Below are 26,498 nucleotides of genomic sequence, written 5' to 3' on the forward strand. Positions count from 1 at the left end.
TACAGTCATCTTTATTAATTGTCCAACTTTCACATGCATATTGAAAATACCATGGCTTAGGTCAGGCACACATTGGTCCTCAAACTGACATGTATACTCTTCAATACTTTAAAGAGGTCTTGTGTAGCAGATTTGCCTAATGCAATACATCCTTTGATTTCTTGACTACCTCTTCCATGAGTGTTGATGGTTGATCCAAGCAAAATGAAATCTTTGACAACTTCAATCTTTTCTCCATTTATCTTTATGTTGCAACATGCATGCCACCACAGTATACTAAAGTAACAGACAATTGGATACATGCATTTATATACACAAATTATTCCAGAATATAGAAAAGGACGGAAAACTTCCTAATATATACATATATATGAGTCCTGGTTTGGCATTGTGGGATAAAGCATTGGGCTGCAAGGTCAGTTTAACCACAAGTTGGCAGTTCAAATCCAACAGCTGCTCATTGGAAACTCTATACAGGCTTGCTATGAGTCAGAACCAACTCAACAACACTTAACAACAACATATATATATATATATTATTCTATAGCACAGATTTGCTAAGGTTTTATAACCAAATGTATCATTACTTTGATAGAAATATCTCTCTTCCAGTTCTTCAGTTTTAAGATACACTAGTCATTTTAGTTAAAATTACTTAGGTATTGGAATACTTGAGTTTAAAGCAGGAAATATAGTACATTTTCCTGAAACATCTTAAAAGAGGTTTGTTAACAAAAGAGAGAGATATCATTTATCATATGCTGACCTTGTCTTGTTATAGTAGTGGCCAAGCCTTTGCTAATTTAACGTGAAGCATATTAGTAAAATTCACCTTTTTTTTTTTTTTTTTTTGCGTATTTCAGGTGTGTGGAGGTCATTGCAAAGGAAGGGCAAAACCTGAAAGAGCTGTACTTGGTGTCCTGTAAAATCACAGATTATGGTATGTAATGAACATTTGTTCTAATTTTTTTCAAAAATTTAAAAAATTACAAAATAATTCAAAGGCTTAACTTTTAAGGAAGACTGCTCTCTAATGGAGACTGTTTAACTTTCACTCGTGCTCATTCCAATCATACATAAAAATTAAGAAATCAATGACATATGAAGAACCAGAATAAATGAATGTGTGTATGAGTTTATTTCCACAGGGAACCACACACAACCATGCAATGTGTGCACACACATACAGACTTACACAGGATGAAGAAGTCTGGCTAGAAGAGCTATGTAATGAAAATAAATATTGGGACAATTGAATGTTTGATATAATAAGTATAAGTAAGGAAATTATTATACTGACTTAATTTGCTTAATTTAATGGCATATTAAATACTCTCATGGTGACATTCTAAGTGCCATACTTCTTAATTTTATTTAAAGCACTGAGAAATTACTCTCAGATACATAAAGCATAAAGATTTTACACTGGTAGAATTCTAAATTAACTTGATTTTCAGTTTCCCTTTTTATAATGTAGAAAAGCAAGTGATTTCATAGAAATACTAAAATTATGAAATCCTTGTATTGATGGTAATAAAAATAACCTAGCCATTCTTTTTTGTCAAGCTGTATGTAGGTTGTTCTTATCAGTTTATGTATTTAATCGAAATACAAAGTTTTAAATAGATTTTTGGCTTTGTAGGAGACTTTTATTCTGATTTTTAAAATTTTGTTTATTTAAATTTAAGAATATACTTTCAAATTGATGTAATTTCATTAACTTGAGGGAGATTAATAATCCATGCACTTTTCTTGTTGTTAATTTCAACATATACTAACAAATGCCTCTAATCCTAGACTGTCTCACTTACCTTCTGCCTTGGGTGAGAGAATTGCATTTTATAATTTATTAAACTCATAATTTGGAAAAACACTACTAAGGCTATAATAAAAAATGACACTGAAAAAGGTGTCACTTAAAAATAACCCTAAGTCCTTTTTGAGAGGTTGTTTTTTTTTTGAGAATGGTAAGTGTGTCTCAGGGATTTCTACATACTTTTCAGGGTTTGTTTGTTTTCTCATTAATTATGCTATACAAATTGAGTGTTTTCTTATATTATTTTATTCTTTCTTATATTATTCTTTCCTTGTGCTTTGTGTTCTGGTTGGTATACTGTACTGCTACATTCATGTTGTCACCCTCAAAACCCTTCTATATCCTACTGTCTCCCGTGGTATTAGAGAGTTCACCTTGCTGTTTATAGTGTGTATATTAGTACATGTAGGTCTAATAAATAACTAGTATATTCCTTTCAACTCCCTAGTTGGCACTCAAAGTCCTTTACCATCAGTGCCATGCCAGCTTCCCCAGTCTTATTTTATGTTTCCCATCTTTATCTAATTACTACCAATTGCCAAATTCCTCATAGCCAGGAGGTAATAAATGCAGTTCCTTATAATGAACTCTTTGAGATTCCACAGTGGAAATTGTTGCTAAAATTATATTCTTTTCTCAAGAACCTGTCTTGCATCAAAGCTAGTACCCAGAAACCTATCTGTTAAATTAGCACATGCAAAGAAATGTTCTAGGAGATGTGTAACAAGAGAAAAAACACTGGTCTTGGAACAAAAATCTGGGATGAACTTCTATCTTTGTTCTTTGGCCTTAGGGGAGTTCCTTCATATTCCTGAGGTTTGGTTTCCTCATTTGTAAAATGGAGAATTAATGCCTGACTTTATGCTGCTGTGTGTCGTTGGCACCAGCTTAATAATTAGTACAGTGTATACTGCTGATGAAATGGCAACTGGAACAAGAAAAATTACTGGTGGATACTCTGCTTAGAAACTTGATATCCTTCATAGAATACAAGGACAGTGTGTGAATTGAGTAGTAACCAAATCTCTAGACCAGCAGAATTGGAAACAAAAGTACCCAGCTCAAAGATGGCAGATGACTATATAGCATTTAATGTGTGTCACTACACATTTCTGGCAATAATCCAATTTCTAACTTCAGACTCTGGGAAAGATTCACTATGTCTCTTCCTATTCCAGAGCTTCATCCTGTCACTTTTTCCATTTGGGTTATTGCTCCAGCATACCCATACTTTACAAATTTGGTTCTGTTCTGATTTTACTGTGTTGGCCTAGATTGGACTGGTTCTCCAACCTGTCTGCATACTAGAATCACATGAAAGAGTTTCAAAAACAAACTGTTTGTTGCCTGAACCTTATATGTTGTTAAGTGCCGTCAAGTTGGTTCTGATTTAACAGCGACCCTGTATAGGGTTCCCGAGGAGCAGTTGGTGGGTTTGAAACACCAACCTTGTTGTTAGCAGTCCAGCCCCTACTCTGTAGCACCAAATCAGAATTTCTAGGAGGCAATGGTTTTATAAAAGCTGAAGTAATGCTAATGTTCATTCAGACAGAATTGAAAATAGTTAATTTAGCAAATTTTCATTTAGAGAAGATTGAAATGTACACTCTGGGGCTTTCTCCTCATTGCAACAAGAAATCTGACACAATTTTTCTCCTACCTCATTTTCTCCAACTTTCTAGCCCTCTGCCCCACCTCATTTCCCTTCCTTCTTTCCTGAGTTTTTGGTATTCATATAGTTCATGGTGAAAGTCTCTGTGCATCTGCTAAAATGTTGGGAGATAATTTGGGAAGTGGGGAAAAGGTTGATAGTTTATGAGATTGTACTATAATTGCTATTTGATCATAAAATTAAAACAAATCACTGAAAGCTCATCTCATCTCTTTTACCCTGGTACAATGCCAATAACACATGAGTAATTTTTGTCAAAAAGACAGTAATAAGGATTATTCATTGTAACCAAAGAAACAGCATGTTATTGGAGGAAACTGTTTTACCAAGGAAGTCTGCCTGTGTCCTCTTGCCCTGTGTTAATTATAAATTCTAAGAAGGAAAAACAGGTGCCTTTTTTCTTCTTTAATTGGGAAAGTTGAAGTAGAAACAGAGTCTGTAGAATATGTTTTGATTATTGAAGCTACTTAAAGGTTATAAATTTGTATACTTGATACTGTATGAATTTCATCCTTCACGAGACTATTCCATAATTCTGGATACTATTCTGTTGCTCACATTCAAACGAATCTCCTCACCTCCTTTTTCTATGGCATTATGTATGTACATGCTTCCAGTATAGTATTCTGAGAGTTATTTTTTAAAAAAAGCTTTTTAAAGATGCATTGATTCAGAAACAGCAGCTCATCTGACATATAATTTGTAAGTTTTTGTCAAGACTCTCACAAATGTTGAATGTGGTATTATAGTACTTAGTAACACCTGGCCAGGCTGTTTTGAATTTATGTTCATTTTAATTGATATATAATTGTCACAAAGAAAACTATTATTCTTAAAAGGCTTCTAACTCCCCAAATTGAGCATAGATCTTTTAAAGGATAGCAATTATAAACAAATCAATAATTCAGGCACAACTGAATGGAAAAGCTAGTCTTGGGAAATTGCTCTGTGAAGAGAAATGTAGTACTGTCACTCTTCTGTCACTGAACAAATATATGTTATAGGTAGCAATGTAGGAAAAATCTGAATTTCTGAGCCAGAGGGTTAGATGACAATTCCAGTTTTGCTAGTCTTTTTGCTTTTTTACCTTGAGCAAATTATTTAACCTCCCAGTTTCATCATCTGTAAGACCACATGATGATACACACCACGTAAGGTGGGAAAATGTAAAGAAAACACCTGCATAGTGCCTATTGGCATAGTGGACACGCAGTAAGTGGTAGTGCTTAGAATAATAAAACTATCCTCAATTTCACTATTCCTCTAAGTATGTCTTTCCTGTTTGTGGGAATTATTATTTAAAAGTTTGACCTGTATTAGTTCATACTTATATTAGAGGTTAAATTCTAAAGCACTTGCTTTGTAGAAGGCTTTGGTTTACATTGGGAATTTTAACTCCATTTTGTGTTTTGACAGTTGTTTACCCTACATTTGAGTTCATTTGTGGTTCATTAACCAACTCTGTGGCAACTTTGCCCTCAGGCAGAGTGTGTTTGAATGTTGTTGTTGTAAAGTGCATGGGTTCCGACTCATAGTCGAACCTGTATAGGGTTTCCAAGGAGCAACCAGTGGGTTTGAAGCACTGACCTTATGGTTCAAAAAGACCTTGCAGTGCAGTGCCTATCCTACAGTACCACACCAGGACTTCATGTTTGACAGTAGATTGTATCAACTGCTGGGCCAGTCCAGGGAGGGACAGTCTTCTCTCAATGAACTTGCCTGAGAATGCCCTTAATGATTTAAAGTTGTGCTTCACCTGGACCTTGAGGTACCGGGGTTATGATTCAGGGCCCATTGCCATGAGTTATATTCTGACAACCATGTAGTTCAGGTAGCAGAAGGACCCTAGGATCAATCCTGTAAACTTTCAGTCTGTGTTTGTGTACATAACCCAATCATGGCCCTTTCCCTGCTTCTGTAGTTCCACTCACAACGATGATGAATTTACCTGCTGCAGTGATGATTTCCTTTGTTTTCCATCTTCTGTAATTAGCCCCATGACTGTGAATCTTTGCAAACTGTTTTGGCTTCATGTTGATGGTTTCCCAAATGATTTGTCTTAATGTTGCCATTATCCTGTTTATAGTTTAATAAGGAAGTCTCTTTAAAATATGTTAGAATTTTGGGTCCCTTTATCCCCGAAAACACTTATCTAGTTGGTTTCCATCCTAAACTGCTTTAGATTCCTATTGGTGAAAAATAAAAACCAAAATGTTTAAAACCTATAATTTATCTCCCTTCCATAGGTTTCACCTCTCTCTTTTCTCTATACCACCTTCATTTTTATTTGGATAATTTTCTCTTGCCTTCCTTCTTCTTGGTATAATTTATCAACTAATTGCTTCCAACCTGCCTTTCTGCTCTACTTCAAAACATTTTCTCTTTTGGAAAGTCTCTTTCTTTGGAAAAGTGTATCCTTAGGATTAAGAGGACTCATCCATCTTTCTCAGTACAGAACATGTAACATTCTGATAACTGGAATAGATGAATAAACTGCTTATCTCTATTGCATTATCATATAAATTTTGTCAGTTGTGACCATTCAGTCAATGGACATTCTTATAAAGAACCTAGGTTTCTCTCTGGGATTTTATAACATTTCTCTTGGCTTTACAAGGGAGCTCCAGTTACAAGTCAGGCTGTTAATCTCAAGATCAGCAGTTCAAAACTACCAGCTGTTCCACAGGAGAAAGATGAAGCTTTCTTCTCCCATAAAAATTTACAGCCTCAGAAACCCTATACAGGGTCTCTATGTGTTGGAACCAACTCTATGATACATCACTACCACCATCACCATCAGAGAGCTCTAGAAATATACTCTGTTTTTGTTGCAAAGTGTCAAATCGGTTCTGACTCATAGTGACCCCTGTATAGCAACTATGTTTAGGGTTTCCGAGGAGCAGTTATAGCAACTCTGTTTAGGGTTTCCGAGGAACAGTTGGTGAGTTTGAGCTGCCAACCTTATGGTTTAAACCAACCTTTTGTTCCAGTGCTTATCCTACAGCACCATACCAGGACTCAGAGGATGCCTTTTTGTTCTTCCCAAGTCATCAAATAACTCTTTTAAGAGGATGATAAACATTGAACTGTTAATTTCATTATTTGAAGGCCTGCAAGGTCACTGGCAGCTCATAGGTTCACTCTGCTGCTCCACATACTCCTCTGTCACTCCCATTGATCTCTGGCTGCCTTCCTGGGTCTGCCTTTTACTCTTGTGCATTCTGCTTGTTCCAAGACTCTTCTTTCTGATATGGAACTTTTTAACAAAACACCATGGCTTGCCACCAAAGCTTTTGAATTACTCTGGGAAAATGATCTCCCAAGTCAAGAAGGTCATTGGCCTCATGGTAAGTATTCAGGATGTCATTTAAATCACCCTGCCACGTAACAGAAATAATAAATTTAGTCTGCCAACAAATGTTGATTCAGCACCCACTATGTGCTAGATATCTCCAGGGGATAGTACTAGCCTGCTAATTAAAAGTTGGGGGAAGGTTGGGGAGGGGTGGATTGGATAGGGGTAGTAGGGGGTGGAGAAAAATGCTTCTGGTTTTTCCAGAAAACAAAAATGCCAAGGAGTGGCCTGCTGAGATAAATCTATGCTTTGGTGTAACCCATGGCTCACCCCAGCCTTGCTGACCTTCTAATGCTATTGAAAGATTAATAGGTTTTACATTCCCTGCCTCTTCTGGGGACCCCAAACTCTTTAGCTGTTTCTTAGTTAACCCAAATTAGAATCTGGGATACATTATCAAAGAAGCATATTCAAGGAACATAAATTCCAACAAGCATGTTAGATTATACCAGTATTAACAATGTCTTCATCTTTTTTTGATAAATTGTTATATTTTTCAAGAAAAAAAAATCTTATACAAAAAAATATTCTTTATTATAACATCTTATTTTTCTAGATATTTTTCATATATACTGATGCATTTAAAATTAAATCCCTTTTATGTTTTTCATTTTCAAATTGTGTTTCAAACTGATCCAAGATTGCCAGGTAAGATTTGACCCCTTTTTTAAACAAGTGACAGAGAAGAAAATTTAAAATACATTTGCAAGTCAAAAGAATGTATTATAGTGTACTGTTGATTATTCATGCTTTCTCTCCATTCAGTCATTTAAATATAGATAGCTTTTATTGTTTCTAGCTAATAGTACTAAATTGCTTGATCTTCTGTTGTTGTAAATTTACCTTGTTTATATGTCCATCTTTAAAGTTATTTCTCATCACTTCTTTTTCTTTTTTTTTTTTTTTTGTAGCCTTTGAGTTCCCAATACTAGATTTATATTTCTATTGTACTTAACAAGTATTATGTTCTTTTTTTCTCTCAATAATGATCATGATTATTCATCAAACATTTGGTATTTAATTGTAAGCTTTTCTAAATGTTTTTCTTTGCTTAATGGCAAAGAACTTTTTAGTTTCTTCTTTATTTGCTAGGTCATCCCAAGACTATAACCATGCAACCTGAAATAAAGGATGGAACAATTTTAATGCCTGTTTCTCTGTCTTATCATAATAAAGTTGCATATCTCAAATCTATTGAGAAGAACTTCTTAAAATATTCCTTCAAGAAGATAATCCTATAATGCATTTAAAGGCCCATTTAAGAAAATTATTGTCACTATTATTAAAAAATCTTCTTACTTACATTTAAAAGACAAGTGAATCTATTCTTATGTGTTTACCCCTTAACTTTCCTACCACTTCCCAAGTACTCAACTACTGTGCCACCAGGACCCTTCCCAGTCTTGTCAGTTCAAATTAATTTACATTTAAAGCCAGACTGCAAAGACATTTGACCTGCAAGGTTCAACCTCACCAGCTGCTCCTTGGAAACCTTATACAGGATCACTATGGGTTGGAACCAACTCAACCAGCACTTAACAGCAACAACAACAATAGCTAACTATTGCATTTCCATATTTAACTAACTTTCTAACTTTCCTCAATTGTTTTTAGCATTACTGAAGTATAGTATTTAATTTTAATTAACTATTTTTAATGTTAATTTTGTGAAGGAGTCCTGTTACAGATAAAATAAACTTGTCCCAAATCACATACAGAATCACTTTTCTGTGTTCTTATATTTATCCCTCCTTGCTTAGTATATTCAGATATGTAGATATTAACATTTGCTTTTGTTGTATTCTGTATTAATATAAATATAATTATTATTGATCATTTTCAGTATTATATCAGAGATGAGTAGATGTAAAGGGAATTGGAATGACTATAAAGACAATTTTAATAATGTTAGATTCCCAGTGTCCCACACAACAAATACCTTCCTAATGTTTATAATTTCCTAAAAAATAGATGTCTTGACTGATAGTGACCTCTCTATAATTGAGCAGAGATTACCTTTTAGGGGGATGAAAGTGTTGGGTAAGAAATGAACCATTTTAGAATCATGGGATTGACTCTGGGCTGGTTTTATTGTTTCTTTCATTCAGCAAATGTTCACTGTACTGTTTACTACGGACATCATGCTGGCTAAGTTCTATGTACAATAAAAAGTACATACAATTAAAGTGAGAAAAAAGACATCAGTAAGGAAAAGTATTCTGACATACTGAGTAGTGTGATGGTGTTAAATTAAAAACAAAACAGGTTCTATGAGACAGAGATGCTCAGAAATGGACATGATCTTAATACGTTGAAATAAGGGGAAGGATTGTGGAAGAAGAAGCATGAGAGGACAGAAAAAGGTAAAGAAAAAAAAGAAGGCATTTGAGGCAGTACAGCCCTAGGAAAGACTCAGGGAAAGAACAAGTGTCGGAATGCATGAGTTTGTATGCATTGGTTCATATGAAGACAGAACAGACATCATCCAAAGTGATTACATGAACACATGGGCAAAATTTGAAGAAACCTTATGAAAATATTCTAGTTGAGAATTCAGGGTAAGTTCCAATTTTTGTCTCAACGTTTCTTGCCTTATTCACCATTCCCATGGCAACAACTTCACTTAACATATATAAAAAGAAACACTACTCTGGGTTCTAACTCCTAATCAGATATCCAATATAACTGGAAAGAATTCAAAATGTAAACCTTCCTATCAGTAGTAATAATGATGAAATCAAACTAAATCTCTTGCTGTCTAGTTGATTCTCACTCATAGTGACCCTCGGACAAAGTAGAACTGTCTCATAGGGTTTCCAAAGCTGTCATCTTTGTGGAAACAGATTGCCACATTTTTATCCCATGGAGCAGCTGTGGGGTTCATGCCACCAATCTTTCAGTTAGCAGTTGAGTGTATAATGATATAATGAAAAATAATAAAAGTAAACCAAACCCAATGCTGTTGAGTTGATTCTGACTCATAGTCACCCTATAGGACAGAGTAGAACTGCCTCTTGGTTTCCAAGGTTGTAAATGTTTATGAAAGCCAGCTAACACATCATTCTCTCAATGAACTGCTGGTGGGTTCAAATTGTCAACCTTTTGGTTAGTAGTCAAGAGCTTAACCATCATGCCACCAGGGTTTTTTAATTTATTAGCATTCCATTCATTGTAGGTTGTTACTGTTACTATTACTTGAGTGGCCCAAACAGTTGAGAGGTTGACTCTAAGGTTCATTGCTTATATCTTCCAGTGGTGCCTTGAGCATTGTTATATGCTTCTGGAAGGTCACAGCCTTGAAAAAGCCAGCGGTCTACTCGGCACACATGTGATCACCATGAGTGGTAGTCAACTGTATATCATCAGTTAATAACAAAAATATGACGATTTTAGTTTATGGATGTGGAAATTGAGGTCAGGAGAGGCTCCAGTTTGCAGAGTTTGTGAGTAATGATGGTATGGTGTGTGTTCAATATTAAGTCATCTGTCTCCATAGCCTCCATTCAAGGACTGTTCTCCAGGAGAGTCTCTTAGATAATCATTCATGGATTTGTGATATGCTTGGTGGTGGTGGTGGTTATGTGCCATAGAGTTGGTTCTTGACTCATACTGACCCTGTACAGGGTTTCTGAAGCTGTAAATCTTTACGGGAGCAGAAAGCCTCATCTTTCTCCCATGGAACAGCTGGTAGTTTCAAACTGCTGACCTTAAGGTTCATAGCCCGATTCGTAACCATTATGCCACCAGAGCTCCTTTGTGATATGCTTAGGATAATTTATTTAGTACTAGGAAGCTGTATTGGAGTTTTCCAGTTATCATAACTTAAAACATGTAACTGAGTCACATGCTAATATGTTCATCCATTTGTGTATATGAAAAAAAAAGCAGCAATGTCACAAAGCAGCTATCCCATGAGATCTAATTATGCAGTTCTAGAACTTAATAGGGTTAATGTGCTTATCTGCTATAACTTTCTTATGCTGACACCAAATAGAAATTGCATGCCGTGATTAAGTGTTCCCTAGCTGAAAGGTGGAGATTTTCCTTGATATTCAGTATGCATTCATATACCCTACACATTTTTTAAAAAAGTTTTTGTGAATTGAGTGATCGTTTACATGGGAGAACATCAGTTTTACACTCATCGTATCGTATTTCATTTCATTGCAGTGATTACAATCCCCTGCATGCTTCATCATCTTACAGAATTTGCTTCTGTCCCCCTGTTGTTGTGTTTTTCTTGAATGTACACCAACACACTCAGGAATATACAATCATTCAAACAACCCAAGGGCACACCCTGGAAGTCTGCGCCCCGGCTGCCAGTGCACAGCCCCTCGCCCTCCATGAGTCTAGAGTTCTCAGCTGCCCCATCTCTCCATGTCATCATCTCTGCCTCTATCTCTGGCATCGCCGTTTTTCTGGATAGGGTCCCACACTCCACTCCCACTCTTCTCCCTTGATGGTCCCAGGGTCCTCCATTCCTGGACTGTAAGATCAACCACTCCCCGCTTCTACAAATTTTTTTTTTTAATTTCTTAACTATATACTTTTTCATGTATTAATTTTTTCTAACATTCTCTTTTTTCAGTTATTACAACAAACTCATAAGATAATCATAAATATTACTGTAAATCCTTTTCATTAGATGGGGAAGTTGAACCCAGACAGGTTTTAATTAGCAAAGTTGAAACTAAAATTTTCTCACTCTAAATTTTTACTGGATTATACCAAATTATTTCTCAAATTCTTCTACTGCTTATAGAGAAATGCTTTCATCATTTAAAACAGTATTTTAAAGCAATCTTAAAGGAGATAATTCCATCATAGCTTCAAAAGGTACAGGTATTTCTAGAGATACATAAATGTGCCATTCTCAAAAATGTAGCAGTTTGTTCTTCAAATTAATCCTCCTTCACTTGAATTTAGAAGTTTCTAGGCCTCTGTGTCATCATCTATCTGCCTTTCTCCCCTCAAGAGAGCCTTTCTAAGATTGTTTCTGAGAAGTCAAGGTTGAATCTCTTTACTGTGGCTTCACTCTCTTCTTCCTCTGTGCATGTTTTCTGAGATTTCATGAAAAACCTAAGAGCTGCATCACTTTCTTCTTCAGTATCAAACCAACCTATATGGTTTTACCTTCTTTTTGAGATAAATTTGTCTTTTCCAGCTAATATTTAACAAAAACTAGTTCATTTTTTGCTGGTTAATTGAAGCGTTTTTAAAGACACTTGACATCAGACTTATTTTGAAAAACAAACATCTGACAAGTGTTCCATGAGAAAATGATAGTAACACCCAAAGGATAATATCAGCATTAAAATCATTCATTATGCTCACATATTTATATCTACTAATACTGGCAAGGCTAGGCCTCTTGGGAAGAGTTTTCTATTTTCATTTGCTAGCTGGACTTCATTAGAAAAAGAGCAACTAGTCTTTATTGACATGGTTTGCCTGAGTTCAATTTATAGATTGCAAAAGCAGAAGCAATCCGTGATTTTTTTTTCCCTTTGTTAATTTCCATTTTTCAAAATATTCCCGTGGTTTCAAGCATGTGTCCAATCAGGAGTTGTTGTTGTTATTATAAATGCAGCAATTCATTGCGATTATTATTTTTTTTAATTGAAACTCAGATTGTCCTATCCTCTTGTTGTTCTTAAGTACTAGTAAGTCACTTCTGACTCACAGCAACCCTGTAAGGAGCAATTGGTGTGTTTGAACCTCAGCCTTCTGGTTAGCAGTCCAGTGCTTATCCAACAGTGTCCCAGCAGGACTCCTATATTAGGATGTGGGAATTTCAAGTTGGTTCCTAAGTGTTTTTGACATTTGTGTCAAAATATTTAGGCTAGTCCTGTGCATTATATGCTATAGACATGGAATCAACCATTTTTCTAAAGAACTCTGGTTCCTTTGGTAGAGTAGACATTTTTGGAAATGACATCTTCAAAGCCTGTTAGGTACTATGACTGTTATATCTCTTTCTGCCTTTTTTTTTTTTTTTTTTCTTTCTTTCAGCTGAGGATCTGTTATATGCTTTATTTCAAGTCCACCTACTCATTAATATCCAGCAACATCAGTCCTCCTAAATTGCCAAGTATCCTCCTATAAGAATTCCCAATACACTAAAAATTTCTGGTTTCTTATACCTACCACTGTTTTAATATCGGGCCACATTTTCTACTTTTGAAGAAATTAGAGGGTGGCTTAAGAAGAAGCAGTTTTGAGTTTTTTTGGGGTGTTTTTTCACTTCTTCAACTTTCTAGAGATTTCTGATTTTGTCTCAAATTTTCTTCATATGTTTTAAGTAAATGCCTGAAATTGGATCACTTTTACATAGTTATTAGTTATTTCGTAGCAGTCCAGTGTACAACAGAACGAAGCACTGCCTGGTTTTGGACCATCTTCATAATTGTTACATTTGAGCCCATCACTGCTACCACTGTGTCAGTCCATCTTGTTACATCCTTCCTCTTTTTCATTGACCCTCCACTTTACCAAGCATGATAGCCTTCTCCATGGACTGGTCCAACCTAATAACATGTCCAAAGTATGAGAGATGAAGTCTAGCCATCTTGGCTTCTAAAGAGCATTCTGACTGTACTTTTTCCAACACAAATTTGTTCTTATGGCAGTCCATGGCACTTTTTAATATTCTTCTCCAATACCATAATTCAAATGCAGCAATTCATCTTACTGTCTGCCTTATTCAGACAACTTGTACATGCATATGAGGCAGTTGAAATACTATGACTTGGGTCAGATACACTGTTATCCTCAAACTAATGTTTTTTCTCTAACACTTTAAAGAGGTCTTGTGCAGAAGAATTGCCTACTGAAACGTGCCATTTGATTTCTTGAGTGATACTTCCCTCTTGTACCTAGACATATGGAAATAAATAGAAAAGTTTTTAAACTGTATGGTCTTATATAATCTCTTACAGGGGAATTCAGATTCATTTATTCAACAGTGAGAAATACATTTTGCGTTGTTGTTGTTGTTATATGCCAACTCATAGTGACCCTGTACAGGGTTTCTGAGGCTATAAATCTTTACGGGAGCAGAAAGCCTCATCTTTCTCTTACAAAACAGCTGGTAGTTTCGAACTGCTGATCTTGAGGTTAGCAGCCTGATTCGTAACCACTACGCTACTGGAGCTCCTTTTATTTTGCATTATGACTCTGTATGCACAAATTTTTACATGCATGTATCTAACTCAAATAGTGTGATACAGTCTGATTATTTTTTCTGTTTTGGTTTTTTAAGTGATAATTTGACTCTCACTAGTTTAATTTCATCACTGATAATGACAGCCAGCAGTTTGTAATATACTACCATAGTTCAACTTCCATGTCAATTTATAGAGAAGAGCTAGATATGAGTATTGAATCACTTGCTTAAGTATAGAAAACTGATGAGTTCCCTTGGTACAAAAAGGGCATTGTTTTCCTAGACAGAGAAGTTGCTAACTTTCCTGGGATCATTGAATCATTGATTTTATTACATAGAAAATAAAGGATTAACAGTATTGCCTTCACAGATCTTTTAGAGAAGAAGTGTCTAGCAAAGATAATTTCCCTTTAGGATAGCTATTAAATGGAACTTGCTCCTGAGGCAAAAAGGCAATTTTGTTGGTTTAACTTTGTAATTAAGTATTTTAAATTTACTTTTAACTTAAATATTAAACTGTAAATTTTAACCTTTATCCAAAACATTTCCTTAGGTTTTCTAGTTAAAATCACTTAGAATTTAACTGTCAAATGTGTTTCTTTTCTTGAGTATATCTGCATGAGATTAAATAAATAGTTTGAACTTTTCAACTTTTCAAACAATTGTATTGAGTTGACATGACTGATCCAGCCAATGTGCTTCTTTGAACAGTGTGTGCCAAATGCCTGAAAGCAACTTATTTTTCATTGAGCATGACTGAGTGTGGGCAGAAAGAAGGAGACTTAAAAAAAATTAGAATAAGGAGTAAACAAAAGAAAGTTATCTCTGTCTTTAGGGAATTATAACATTTCTTTATCATATGTACAGTCTTTAAAATGAGTTATACCTTTATACTGATATAATGTAAATTTTGCTTATCAAGATACTTATGATAAATTATCTGTAGAAATAGAAGACAACTATGGAGAAATAAGCTAAGTACTATTTGATAATAATTATAGGGTATGTTTGATCATCTCTGTATCTTTCTTAGGCTAAAGAATTTTCCATTTCTCTTTTCTTCCTACTATTCCCTCTCTTAATGTATGACTCGAGAAGCTTCTCTAAGAAAGTAGTTTTGCTTTAAAGATATTTCTACTTATTATTCTACTCTACTATTAAATTTAAAATCATAATAATATACTAGTAGGATCCAACCCCTTCCCTGCTCTCTTTTTGAAAATCTCTCTAAAGCCAGCCTTGGAGGGTCACATTTTGGGGTTTGAATTCCAGAGCACCTTCTCTGCTGTCTTGTGGATCAGGAACTCATGCTATCATGTTATCAGCAGCTCATAATCAGGCTGAAATGATCCAGAATGACACTTTGTGAATATGCTTGAGGAGGAGATATTTGAAAATTAAAATAATTTCTATCTTATAGTAACCAATTAACTTCTTTCAAATGAATGAGAATAATACATGTATTATAATTAAATGAATATCAAAACAGCATATATATGTATCCGTATATGTATGTATTTTAATAATAAGATTCAAGCCAACCGTGAACTATATAAGAACTCAAAATTTCAGCTCCACAAAATAAATGAAGAGTTTAAAATTCAAGAAGTCCTATTTTATGTTCAGGCAAATGTACTTGGCTTTTTCTGAAAACCATTCCTTCTGCTCTGGTTTACATAAGAAATTGGGTGAAATTCTCTGAAACATTCGTTTTCAATTTTGCCCTTATAACGCACCTTGCAATCATGGATTGAAATGATTTGCTTTCTAAAAAATTATAAATTAGAACAGATGCAGTGATATCTTCTTTCTGCTTACTTGGATTCTGATAAAATTTTCCTGAGTGGCAAACAGAGCAATTTTTACATAGCTTTGTGGTTTATTTATTGTCACAGCTTTTTGGTATATGATATGCACCAATGTGCCCTTATTAGTGATTTACAGGTGCACACATCGTATTATTATAAAAGGTAATCTGCTATTCTCCATATGCATATTCTGCCCAATTTTTTGACATGCTCCTTTACTTCCACAGTATTTTTGAGTTAGAGCAAACACAGGGCATGTGCTTTAGGGTGTGTTGCACAAGTCATATCATCCATCACATCCATCATTCTTTGTAGGAAAACACTGATTTTAGAGCTAGGAGCTCTTGAATGCAAATGAAACAGAAAAAAAAAAAAATCAAATAAAAAACATTGTACAAAGTCCTGAAAAAGAACCCCTAACACACACATACTTAAATTATGTGGAAAGATACGGCCTTTTCATACACAACTCATCCTTTATCTTTTTACTAGGTTGAATATTGATTTTAGATCTGTTATACTATGACATATATATGGGGTGGGGAACATAATTTTAAAATCTGAATTTAAGAAATGGTCTTTGTTTTCAGTAACCCATATACCATATACTTTTAAGTTAGTTATTTTGAGATGTAGCATTTGGATTAAGAACCTACTATAATTTCTTCAGGTTTCTTAGCATATGGCAAGGCTCTGTGACTTTTTTTTTTTTTTTAACAATTCATGGGTTTTACAAATATTTACCCTTTTCTGCCCCAACTTAGAAAAACCAGTTGAAAATTATAGAATTAGACTTTGGAGCTGTGTAATGTATTTTTGGACTATTACAAATCTATCTAAATCTGCAACCTGCTAGGAAAGATCGAATCCCTTCCAGTTTGTGATAGTAATATATGATTTGTGTGGATTTGAGTCTGTCTCACAAATACATTTAGTGTTTTCTGAACTGAGCTTCTGTTCTGTGTTAGGCAGGTTTCTAACTGTGCGTGTTCAGTCCACTGATTGACTGACTGAGAGCTAAATTATTTTTGCTAACACATACTCCATTCCCAACTACTATGGAAGAGATGGACTCCAGGACCAAAATTGGACCCTCACCAGCAAAGCTTGCTTTCTGCCAGTAGTAATACTTACACAGTGAATGAAAATTCAGTGACCTATATTCTGCCATTTAAATCCTTAAAAATTTAAATTAAAACTTTGTCAACAGTAATTCCAACCATACTGTGGCAAAAAGAGCGTTCCCTGCAATCTGGCAGCACTAAATGTAATTCATAACTATCAAAAATCCGTTTTGTCTGCATAACTTTTAAGAACACTCCTGATGTCTTGAAAATTCCATGCAATTTTCTTTAAAAGTTGGTTTGGAATGCCACTGTGCATCTTGAAGCCCACATACAGTGAGTTAAATTACAGAAATAGCATATTTCTCAAGCACCATATAGTTGCAAATCCTTTATCCTGAAGTACATAGTAGAGGATTTTCTCCTTGAGCAGTGAAGGGAGTTGAACTTTGGGGTTGTTTCTATGTAACACATGATGCGCTGCACATTTAAAGCTGTGTTTTGCCATTCCTCCTTTTCTCCTCTATTCATCTCTATTTCCTATAAAAGGAATTAGGTATATAATAATGATTATAAAATAGAATCTATATTAGCACTGTTTTCAAAGCATCATTTCCTTTTACTGGTTTATATAGTATTTCTGCTTTAGTGGGTTAATATAAATGCAGACTAGAAAACTGTTTCTTTTTCACCACCATTTCTAACACCCCTTCATAACCACTACTGATCTTCCTGAACCTGTAAAGGCATTACTACTCACCTTGTTACTCAGGCCAAAACCTAAATGCTGCTGAAGTCTCCCTTTTCTCCTTTCCTCCCATCATTTGAAGGAAGGGCAGCTGTTCCTTCAAAATATATCTCAAATAGTGTCACATCTACTGGTAACCACCCACTTAACTGTATTTCCTATTTGTCTTCTCCTTACCCTTTCATCTGTCACAAAACAACTATAATGTACTATCTAAAATATTTTTGAATGTATAATTGAATTAAAATTTCATTAAAATTAACTTTTGTATGACTTTAGCAATATGTTTTATATCCTAGTTTATACAGAGACCTAAGACCAAAAATTATTCTAAAAAATATTCAGGGGCTTTGTCTACCATGAAGGAGCAGTTTGAACCCACCACCCAATCCATGGGAGAAAGGTGAGACTGTTGTCTTGGAAGCTGAAAGCGTAGTTCAGCATTGTTCTTATAGGGAATTGATTCGATAGTAGTAGGTTTGGTTATTTTCTGTGTGCCTGCCATGGATTCAATTAAGTCTTTATACTTTTAGCCATCATAAGCCACCACCCTTGGAAGCATCTACTCAGAAGGATAAAGATCTGAAACCTCAACTTGAAAGACAGGCAGCATCAGTATCAGCTGATCCTTTTTTGTCAGAGACTTTGCAGAGGTCCGGGCTGTAGTTCACCCTGCATCTTTGTTCACCTTCCAGATGAAGGCATGGGTGCAAGGACATATGAGATCCACATTAGTTGAGTACAAGTGCTGCCCCATATTAGAAACCTCACTCTCTGAGGAACTGATATCTCTTGGAACAGTTGTAGACATAGTTCCTTGCATCTCTGTAAATTACATGTCCAGTTCCAAGTGCATACTCAGGGAATCTAAACCTGTGGTGTCCCTGTTGGGTATTCATAGGTTTTTGCAAATGAGACAGATGCCATCTACCAAGGGTCAGTTTTACTATAAGCAATGCTTGCCTTCTAACATTCCATTTTAGATTTACCAGGGGAATAGACCTAGGAAGTTAACCTAGGGTCAAATTCCTATACAGAGAAGGAAAAGGTTTTATTAACTCTTCCCACTGCAGAAATTTAAAAATCAGTGTCATACATGACCTTACATAAGAAAATGAGTTTATATTTATTAATGTTGGGTGCCATTGAGTCAATTGCAAATCCTAGGGACTCCATGTACCAGAGTAGAACTGCCCCCTAGCATTTCTTAGCTGTAATCTTTATGACTCCATAGCATATAACAATAACAACAACAACAACAACAATCTTTATGAAAGTGGATTGCAAGGTCTTTTCCCCATGGAATTCATGTGTGGGTTCAAATAACCAACCTCTCAGTTAATATCTGTACTTAACTGCTACAACACCAGGGCTTTTTATGTTTATTACTGCGATACATGTGACATTTCTTCCTTCTTCTGCTTTTAACACAATTGCTTCTGTTTCTCTTTAAGTTTGTTTTTAAACAAAAATTTTAGTCCTAAACAAGATAAAGAAGGTAGCCTATGTGACAGGATGGTCCTGCTGACTTTGAGAACCTCTGTCTCTGGTCCAGCCAGTTCTGGCTTCTCCTAAGATTCTAATACAGGGTTTACATACAGTCCAAGTGTAGCCGCAGCAACAACCAACTTTAGATTTCCATTTTATTTTTGCATGAAGGAGAAAAAAACTAGTTAATACCAGGCAACAAAATCATAATGAATATTGCTTCTGCCTTTTATATCAGTCTGACTAAAATGACAGAGAAAGAAAGGGGAAAAGAAGTCATTTAAAATTTTCCATTTGTATGAATTGTTACTGTTGGGAAGACCAGCAGATTGGTACCTAGCATCCCCTGACCAGCACAGACTGTTCTTGGCAAAAAGCTGTCAGTTCTGAAAACATCTTTTAAAGCAGGTATTTCTATTAGCTAATCTCCTAGGGACAAGGATGGGGAAAACAGGATTGGAAACTAGATAATACAAATATTAGTGAGAAAATATTGCCAGAATGTGTTATATAATGTGCTACAAATTCTGTCTAAAAATATTTCCCACTGGCTTTATTATTGGCTTCAAGTTTATGGATGACAGAAGTTTCAGTGGCATCTATTATGGACTGAATTGTGTTCCCCCAAAATCTGTATTGTAAATCCTAACCTCCATATCTCTGCATATAATCCTATTTGGAAATAGGGATGTTATCTAAACCATATCCATGCAGGTGTGGCTTAAGCCAATTATTTTTGAGTTATAAGTAGAGCTAATTTGAAACAGAGAAGCTAGTACAAATAGGGGAAAAATGGAAAGATAAATGTCATGTGGAGATCTCCAAGAAATGCCAAAAATGACAGAGAAGTTGAGACAAGGATTTGTCTCTAGACTAGATAGAATGCCTTCCCTAGAACAGACACCCTAAATTCAGACTTCTAGCCTCCTCAGTGGTGAGAAAATAAATTTCTGTTAGAGCCACCTACTTGTGGAATTTTTATTATAGTGGCAGTGAGAAATTATGATCCTATAGGATTGAGTTTAGAGATTATCAAGCTTTAGATCTCAGTAAGTGCCATGGAGTCAGTTCGAACTCACAGTGACCCTATATAGGGTTTCAGAGGAGCTGCTGGTGAGTTTGAACCAGCAACCTGGCATTTCAAACTGACCTTGTGGTCCATCCAGTTCTTATCCTACAGTGCCACAGCAAGACTCCTTAGATCTCTTGTTGTTGTTGTTGTTAAGTACCATCGAGTCGGTTCCAACTCGTAGTAACCCTGTATAGAGTTTCCGAGAAGTGGCTGATGAGTTTAAACTGCCAACCTTGCAGTTTAAACCAACCTTATCCTAGGTCCAGTGGTTATCCTACAGTGCCACACCAGGACTCCTTAGATCTCTAAATGTTCTTAAAAACCCTTGATTCCCTTGAAGCCTCATTTTTACACAGGAGGAATCTGAAACCCAGTTTTCCCCAGCTCCAGATAAATCATAAAGCTATTCTTTCTCAGGCCGGACACTCCCTTCTTTCAGTAGGCCAGCCTCCCTCCCATCCTTCTAGTTTTGTGAGGGCATCCAGGTTTAGCTTTCCTCAGTGGAATTGCAAAGAGGATAGAAAATATGAAAATACATTTATTGTGAAGTAAATAAAAATGTGGTAATAAAATAGTATGTTATTAATGCCTAACATTTAAAAAATAAGTAACAAGTATTATTGTTTAAGTAGGATGACATTGGTATGATTTGTCAGCTTATTCAAGAATGAAGAAAATTAAGTTCATTAAGTGAAATATGTGATGCTTTGTTATACAAATAATTTTTAAATGACTTCACATCTTAGTTCACTCACGAGTGATACTAAGCTTAGTATAAATAAAAGGACAAGTTATTGTCTAATTATTTTGAAGATGTTATTCCACAGTCTTCAGGCTTCCATTGTTTGAGAGAACTGTCAATCACCATTCCTTTATTAGTAGTTTTTTGTTTTGTTTTTTTCATTGACTGCTGGTAATATCTTTTTGTTTTTCATGCTATGTAGTTTTTTCTGTGATAGATCTACTTACACATTTCTTTTTCTTAAAAATACTTCGATTTGTAGCGTCTGAGGATTCAGTTATTTAATCAGTTTAGAGAAAGTTCCAATGACTGTTTTCTCAAACATTGCCTATGATCTCTAGTCTATTCTTCTGAAAATCCAATTAACCACATATTAGTCCTTTTCATGTTGTGTTTCCTGTCTTTTAATCCCTTTTTCATATTATACATCCTGTGCTGCACAATATATGCTATCTTCAGATTTGTCTTTCAATTTTACTAATTTTCTCTTCAACTCTGCCCAATCTACTTATTAACATAATTGTTGCAATTTTTTTATATTAGTGATTTCTGTTCTTATTTCTAGAAATTCTATTTTTTTCATTGGTTGTTTATGTGCTGTGGCATCAGTTCCAACTCATAGCAACCCTCTATATAGTTTCCAAGGCTATAAATCTTATAGGAGCAGAAAACCTCATCTTTCGCCTGTGGAACAGCTGGTAGTTTTGAACTGCTGACCTTGAAGTTAGCAGCCTAACTTGTAACCATCTCGCTACCAGAGCTCCTTAATACCTGCTCTATATTTTTAATGCTATTGTTGTCGTTAAGTGCCGTCTAGTTGGTTCAGACACATAGCAACTCTGTTTAGGGTTTCTGAGGCTGTAGATAGATCTTTGTGGGAGCATACAGCCTAATCTTTTCCTGTGGAGCAATGTCTCGTGGGCTCAAACCAGCAACCTTGTGATTTGAAGTCCATTGCTTATCTACAGAGCCCCTACGCTTCCTTATTTTTTGTCATGTCTTATAATTTGGTCTTGTTTACTGGTTTTCATTGATCATGGTTTGTGTTTTTTGTTATTGTGGATTTATTTTATTGTGAGTTCATATTTGGGCTTTATCTATGAGAGCATAATGAGGCTTGGATTTATGGATGTGTCAAAGATCAGTATTCATTTCCACCATGAACTCTGGACACTACCAACTTGGACCCACTCTCTGTTTATTTCTTGAATAGTGGATCCCAGGAACAATAAAAAGAGGGTCATTTGCAATCTAAATCCATGTGACAATTGGCCTATGACTTTAATTCTGAGAGGGTACTTTTCTTTTTCAGTATCTTTCATGGCTATTAGGGGAGCGTGGTGACTCTATAAGATAAGCACTGTACTGCTAACCACAAGGTATACCATTTGAGCTCACAAGTCACTCCACGGGAGAAACATGAGACTTTCTGCTCCTGCAAAGATTTACAGCCTGTGAAACCCTATACAGGATCACTATGAGTAAGAACTGACTCTATGGCACATAACAACAGCAACGTGTCTATTAAAGGCAACCAAGATGAGCAAAAAGTTGTTGTCATATGCTGTTGAATTGTCTCTGACTCATAGTGACCCTGTATAAGATTTCCAAGGAGTGAATTTGAGCCGCCAACCTATATATGGAGCTCTGGTAGCATAGTGATTATAAATCGGCCTGCAAACCTTAAGGTCTGCAGTTCGAAACTACCAGCTGCTCTGCGGGAGAAAGGTGAGGATTTCTGCTCCCATAAAGATTTACAGCCTCGGAAACCCTGTGCAGGATTGCTATGGTTCGGAACCAACTTGACGGCACTTAACAACTACATATATATATATATATATATATATTCCCACTTGTTTTTTTAAACTTTATGTACCGTGAAATTTGTCCACTTTATCTTGTACAGCTAGATTATTTTAGTAAATTTGCAGATTTGTATAATCCTCACTGCAATTCAGTTTTAGAATATTTTCACCACCCCAATAAGTCATGCCTATTTGCACTATTTGCAATTAATCAATTAATCCCTGTTTCCATACCCAGCCCTAGGCAACCACCACATGTTTTTCTCTGTAAAGATGTACTTTTTCTCGACATTTCATATAAATGCAATCATACAAAATATAATCTGGCTTCTGGCTTCTTTCACATTGTATAATATGTTTTGAGATTCATCTACCATGTATCAGAATTTTACTTTTTATTATGAAATCATTTTCCATTGTATGGATATATACCACATTTTGTTTATCCCTTTCACCATATGATGGACATTTGGGTATTTCTGCTTTGGGTCTATTATAAATAATACTTTCTTACAAGCTTAGTTACGATTTCCAAAGAATGTTTATTATGTTTTATCCAGCATTTTTAGTGACTTTATAATTTAGGGTTTGGGGGAAATTAGGAATACAGTGATGTTTCAAAGGTAAGTTGGTTTTTACTTACAGAGAAATTTGCAAGTTGAAATTTATATAATTGAAAATAACCACTTGCCAGATAGTGATCATGTTTTTTAAAATATTCTAAAAATGGTCAGTAATGATGATTGTATTAATTGTTCAAATTTACTTAAACTAAATTATTAGAATAACAGAAATAAAAGTTATTAGAATAGTCTAGAGCCTTTATTTTAAGCACAGGAGAAATGAAAACAATAAGATGTTAAATATTAGCCATGGAATGTTTTGGGGTTTTTATTCTGGCACACAGGAATACTAATCTTAATAAACTACTTTATGTTTTGCACTTTCAGCCAAAGAATTAAGAGTTTGAAAGAAATTTCATTTTTAATTTATTCAAATATTCACATCTAGAGTTTAAACTCTACTGTTATAATGAGATTTTTTAAAAATTGTAATGATGAGATTATTTAATTAGAAATGAACTCCGTTTTTGGAGATCTGGTTTTGACTTGTTAATGCTTCCAGTGAAAGCATACAAATATGCACATATACCATCTTTATTTCTGATTAGATTTTCTTTTGCCTAAATTAGATCACAACTAGTGAATAGTTACAGTTGTTATATATAAAAAAAAGTTGAAAAACTAGCAAAATCTAGTACCCTATGTGAGGAGGATTTTTCTTCCATTATCTTCTAGGTTATTTAGGACTTTGAGGACAACATTCTAATATTGTTAGTTGATTTGAAATTTTATATTTACACATCAGTTTAATGACTATGTACACTTGCTATTTCATTGCTTCCTATGCCCATGATAAAGACAAGTGAGCACAACTGTGTTGAAGTGATGACCTGTTACTCTTGTATACTTTATATTTTAAAAGCTTGTGTTGTATTTTACCTGTAGGTGATGTTACTTCCCTTAGTAGAGGGCTTTAATATGATTTAGTATGCTTTATTTTTTTCCTTCTCAACAAAATCTATTTTTGCAAGAACTTTTATAATGCATGTTGTTTTCCTTCATGGAAATATCAACATCAGGTTGATTTAAATGCTTTTAACCAATCACTTAGCATTGATGCACTGAATCTTCATGGAGATGCTAAATGCAGTTTGAGGTTCTGGTATATGATACTCTCTAGTGAAATTTTATCATCTTGGGATTCTGGCATTCTGTCTTAATAGAAAACTGAAGACAGAGTTTTTATCCGGTTTATGGATTACATTAGTATACAATGTTATGAAATTTAGCTTTCCATCAAGTATATGTATTCAATTTTAGCAGTAATCAGATATCCATGGTCATTTCTAAAATATTGTTACTGTGTTTCTTTGAGTGCCATCTAAAGAAGAGACTTGATTTTTCCCTGATATAATTTCTGAAGGAGTTCTTGTGTGGTACTATAGGATAAGCACTAGACTACTAACCATAAGATTAGCAGTTCAAACCCACCAATGACTCTCAGAACCTACTTAATGGCACTTAACAACAGCAATCTCTGAAACAAAATAAGGTGATTTACACATCGATGTCACTCTTTTAAGTAATTGTGTCACCCCTAAAGTTTATATGAAAATCCTAGGCCCTGTACAAGTAGATGTGGATGCCACTTAAGAATAGAGTTTTCTCTGTCTTATTAATAAAGCTAGATCACTATAAGGTATTTCTTAAACCAATTACTTATGAAATATGAAAGAAACAGATTGGGATCAAAAGCAAGCAAGCAGGAATGAGGGACAGATGGATGCCATGTAGAGATCGCCAAGGAATTCTGAGAAGAATGTGAAAGTAATTGAAAAGGATTTCTCCAAAGAGTAGCCAGAGAGATCCTCCCCTTAGACCTCGTGTCATGAATTTGGACTTCTGACCTCCAAAACTGTGAAAAATAATTTTTTGTTCTTAGGCCACACACTTATGGGATTTCTGTTTTAGCAGCACTAAGAAACTAAGAGAGAATTAAATGGCTATCTGCCTTTATAGTATTTCCAGAATGAAACTGTCCCTATCCTCACCCCCCATATATTTACTATTACCAAGTGTAACCACTGTTCTTGTTTTCACCGTAGCCTGCTGAAGCCACAGCAGTAAGTATATAAGAAACTTCTGGTTAGACGGGAAGTCAGTCTCATCTTTAAGGTTGCCAGTATGATATTGGTGTTAGTTATTTCTATTGTTATTCCTATTCCTGGTGGTGCACCGTGGGATAAAGCAGAGTTCAGTTTGAACCACAAGGGTGGCGGTAAACTTGCCAGCCATTCCTTGGAAACCCCTTACAGGGTTGCTATGAGTCAGAACCACTCTATGGCACTTACCAACAAGAAGAACATGTATGCACAATAATAGCCATAACTTTCTTCTATAGACTATACTAGAGCAAAGATGTCAGTTTGAGGACTAAGGTGTGACTACCCAAGTCATTGTATTTTCAATAGCCTCATATGCATATAAAAGTTGGACACTGATTAAGGAAGACTGTAAAAGAGTTGATGCATTTGAGTTATATTGTTAGAGAAGACTATTAAAAGTACCATGGACTGCCACAAAAACAAGAATATCTGTTTTGAAAGAAGTACAGCCAGAATTCTTTTTAGACACCAGGATAGTGAGACACATCTCTCATACTTCAGACTTCAGGAGGGACCAATCTCTGGAGAAGGTCATCATGCTTGGTAAAGTGGAGGGTCAGCAACAAAGAGGAATACCCACAGCGAGATGGATCGGCACAGAGTCAGCAGCAATGGGCTCAAGCTTAACAACAGTTGTGAGGATGACATGGGACATGTTTTATTCTGTTGTACACAGGATCGCCATGAGTCAGAATCAACTCTATGGAACCTAACAACAAAACAACAGCAGCCAGAATTTACTTACAACAAACTTGGAAGGGAGGGAAAGAGTATTATAACCTCCTTTTACAAATAATAAAACTAAGACTTAGAAGAGTTAAGTAACTTGCTCAAGGCCATTCAGCTAAAATGCAAATCCAACTTTATCTAATTCTAAAACTCATATGTTGTTGTTAAGTGCCATAGAGTCGGTTCCGACCCATAGCGACCTCGTACAGGGTTTCCAGGCTGTAAATCTTTACGGGAGCAGAAAGCCTCATCTTTCTCCCGTGGAGCGGCTGGTAGTTTCGAACTGCTGACCTTGTGGTTCGC

At 35.3% G+C, this 26,498-nt stretch overlaps 1 protein-coding gene across 1 annotated transcript in view; it reads left to right on the forward strand.

Annotated features, from left to right (window-relative positions):
• The window catches only part of FBXL17 (F-box and leucine-rich repeat protein 17), a gene marked incomplete at its 5' end in the record, with an annotated part of 910,371 nt that overhangs the window by 622,721 nt on the left and 261,152 nt on the right, over positions 1 to 26,498 (forward strand). The window contains one exon of the mRNA XM_006872263.1: positions 864 to 940. Within this exon, the coding sequence (XP_006872325.1) occupies positions 864 to 940 (77 nt within the window). The remainder of the gene's footprint in view (positions 1 to 863; positions 941 to 26,498) is intronic.

Source organism: Chrysochloris asiatica, unplaced genomic scaffold, assembly GCF_000296735.1.
Source record: "Chrysochloris asiatica unplaced genomic scaffold, ChrAsi1.0 scaffold00189, whole genome shotgun sequence".
NCBI lineage: Eukaryota > Metazoa > Chordata > Mammalia > Afrosoricida > Chrysochloridae > Chrysochloris > Chrysochloris asiatica.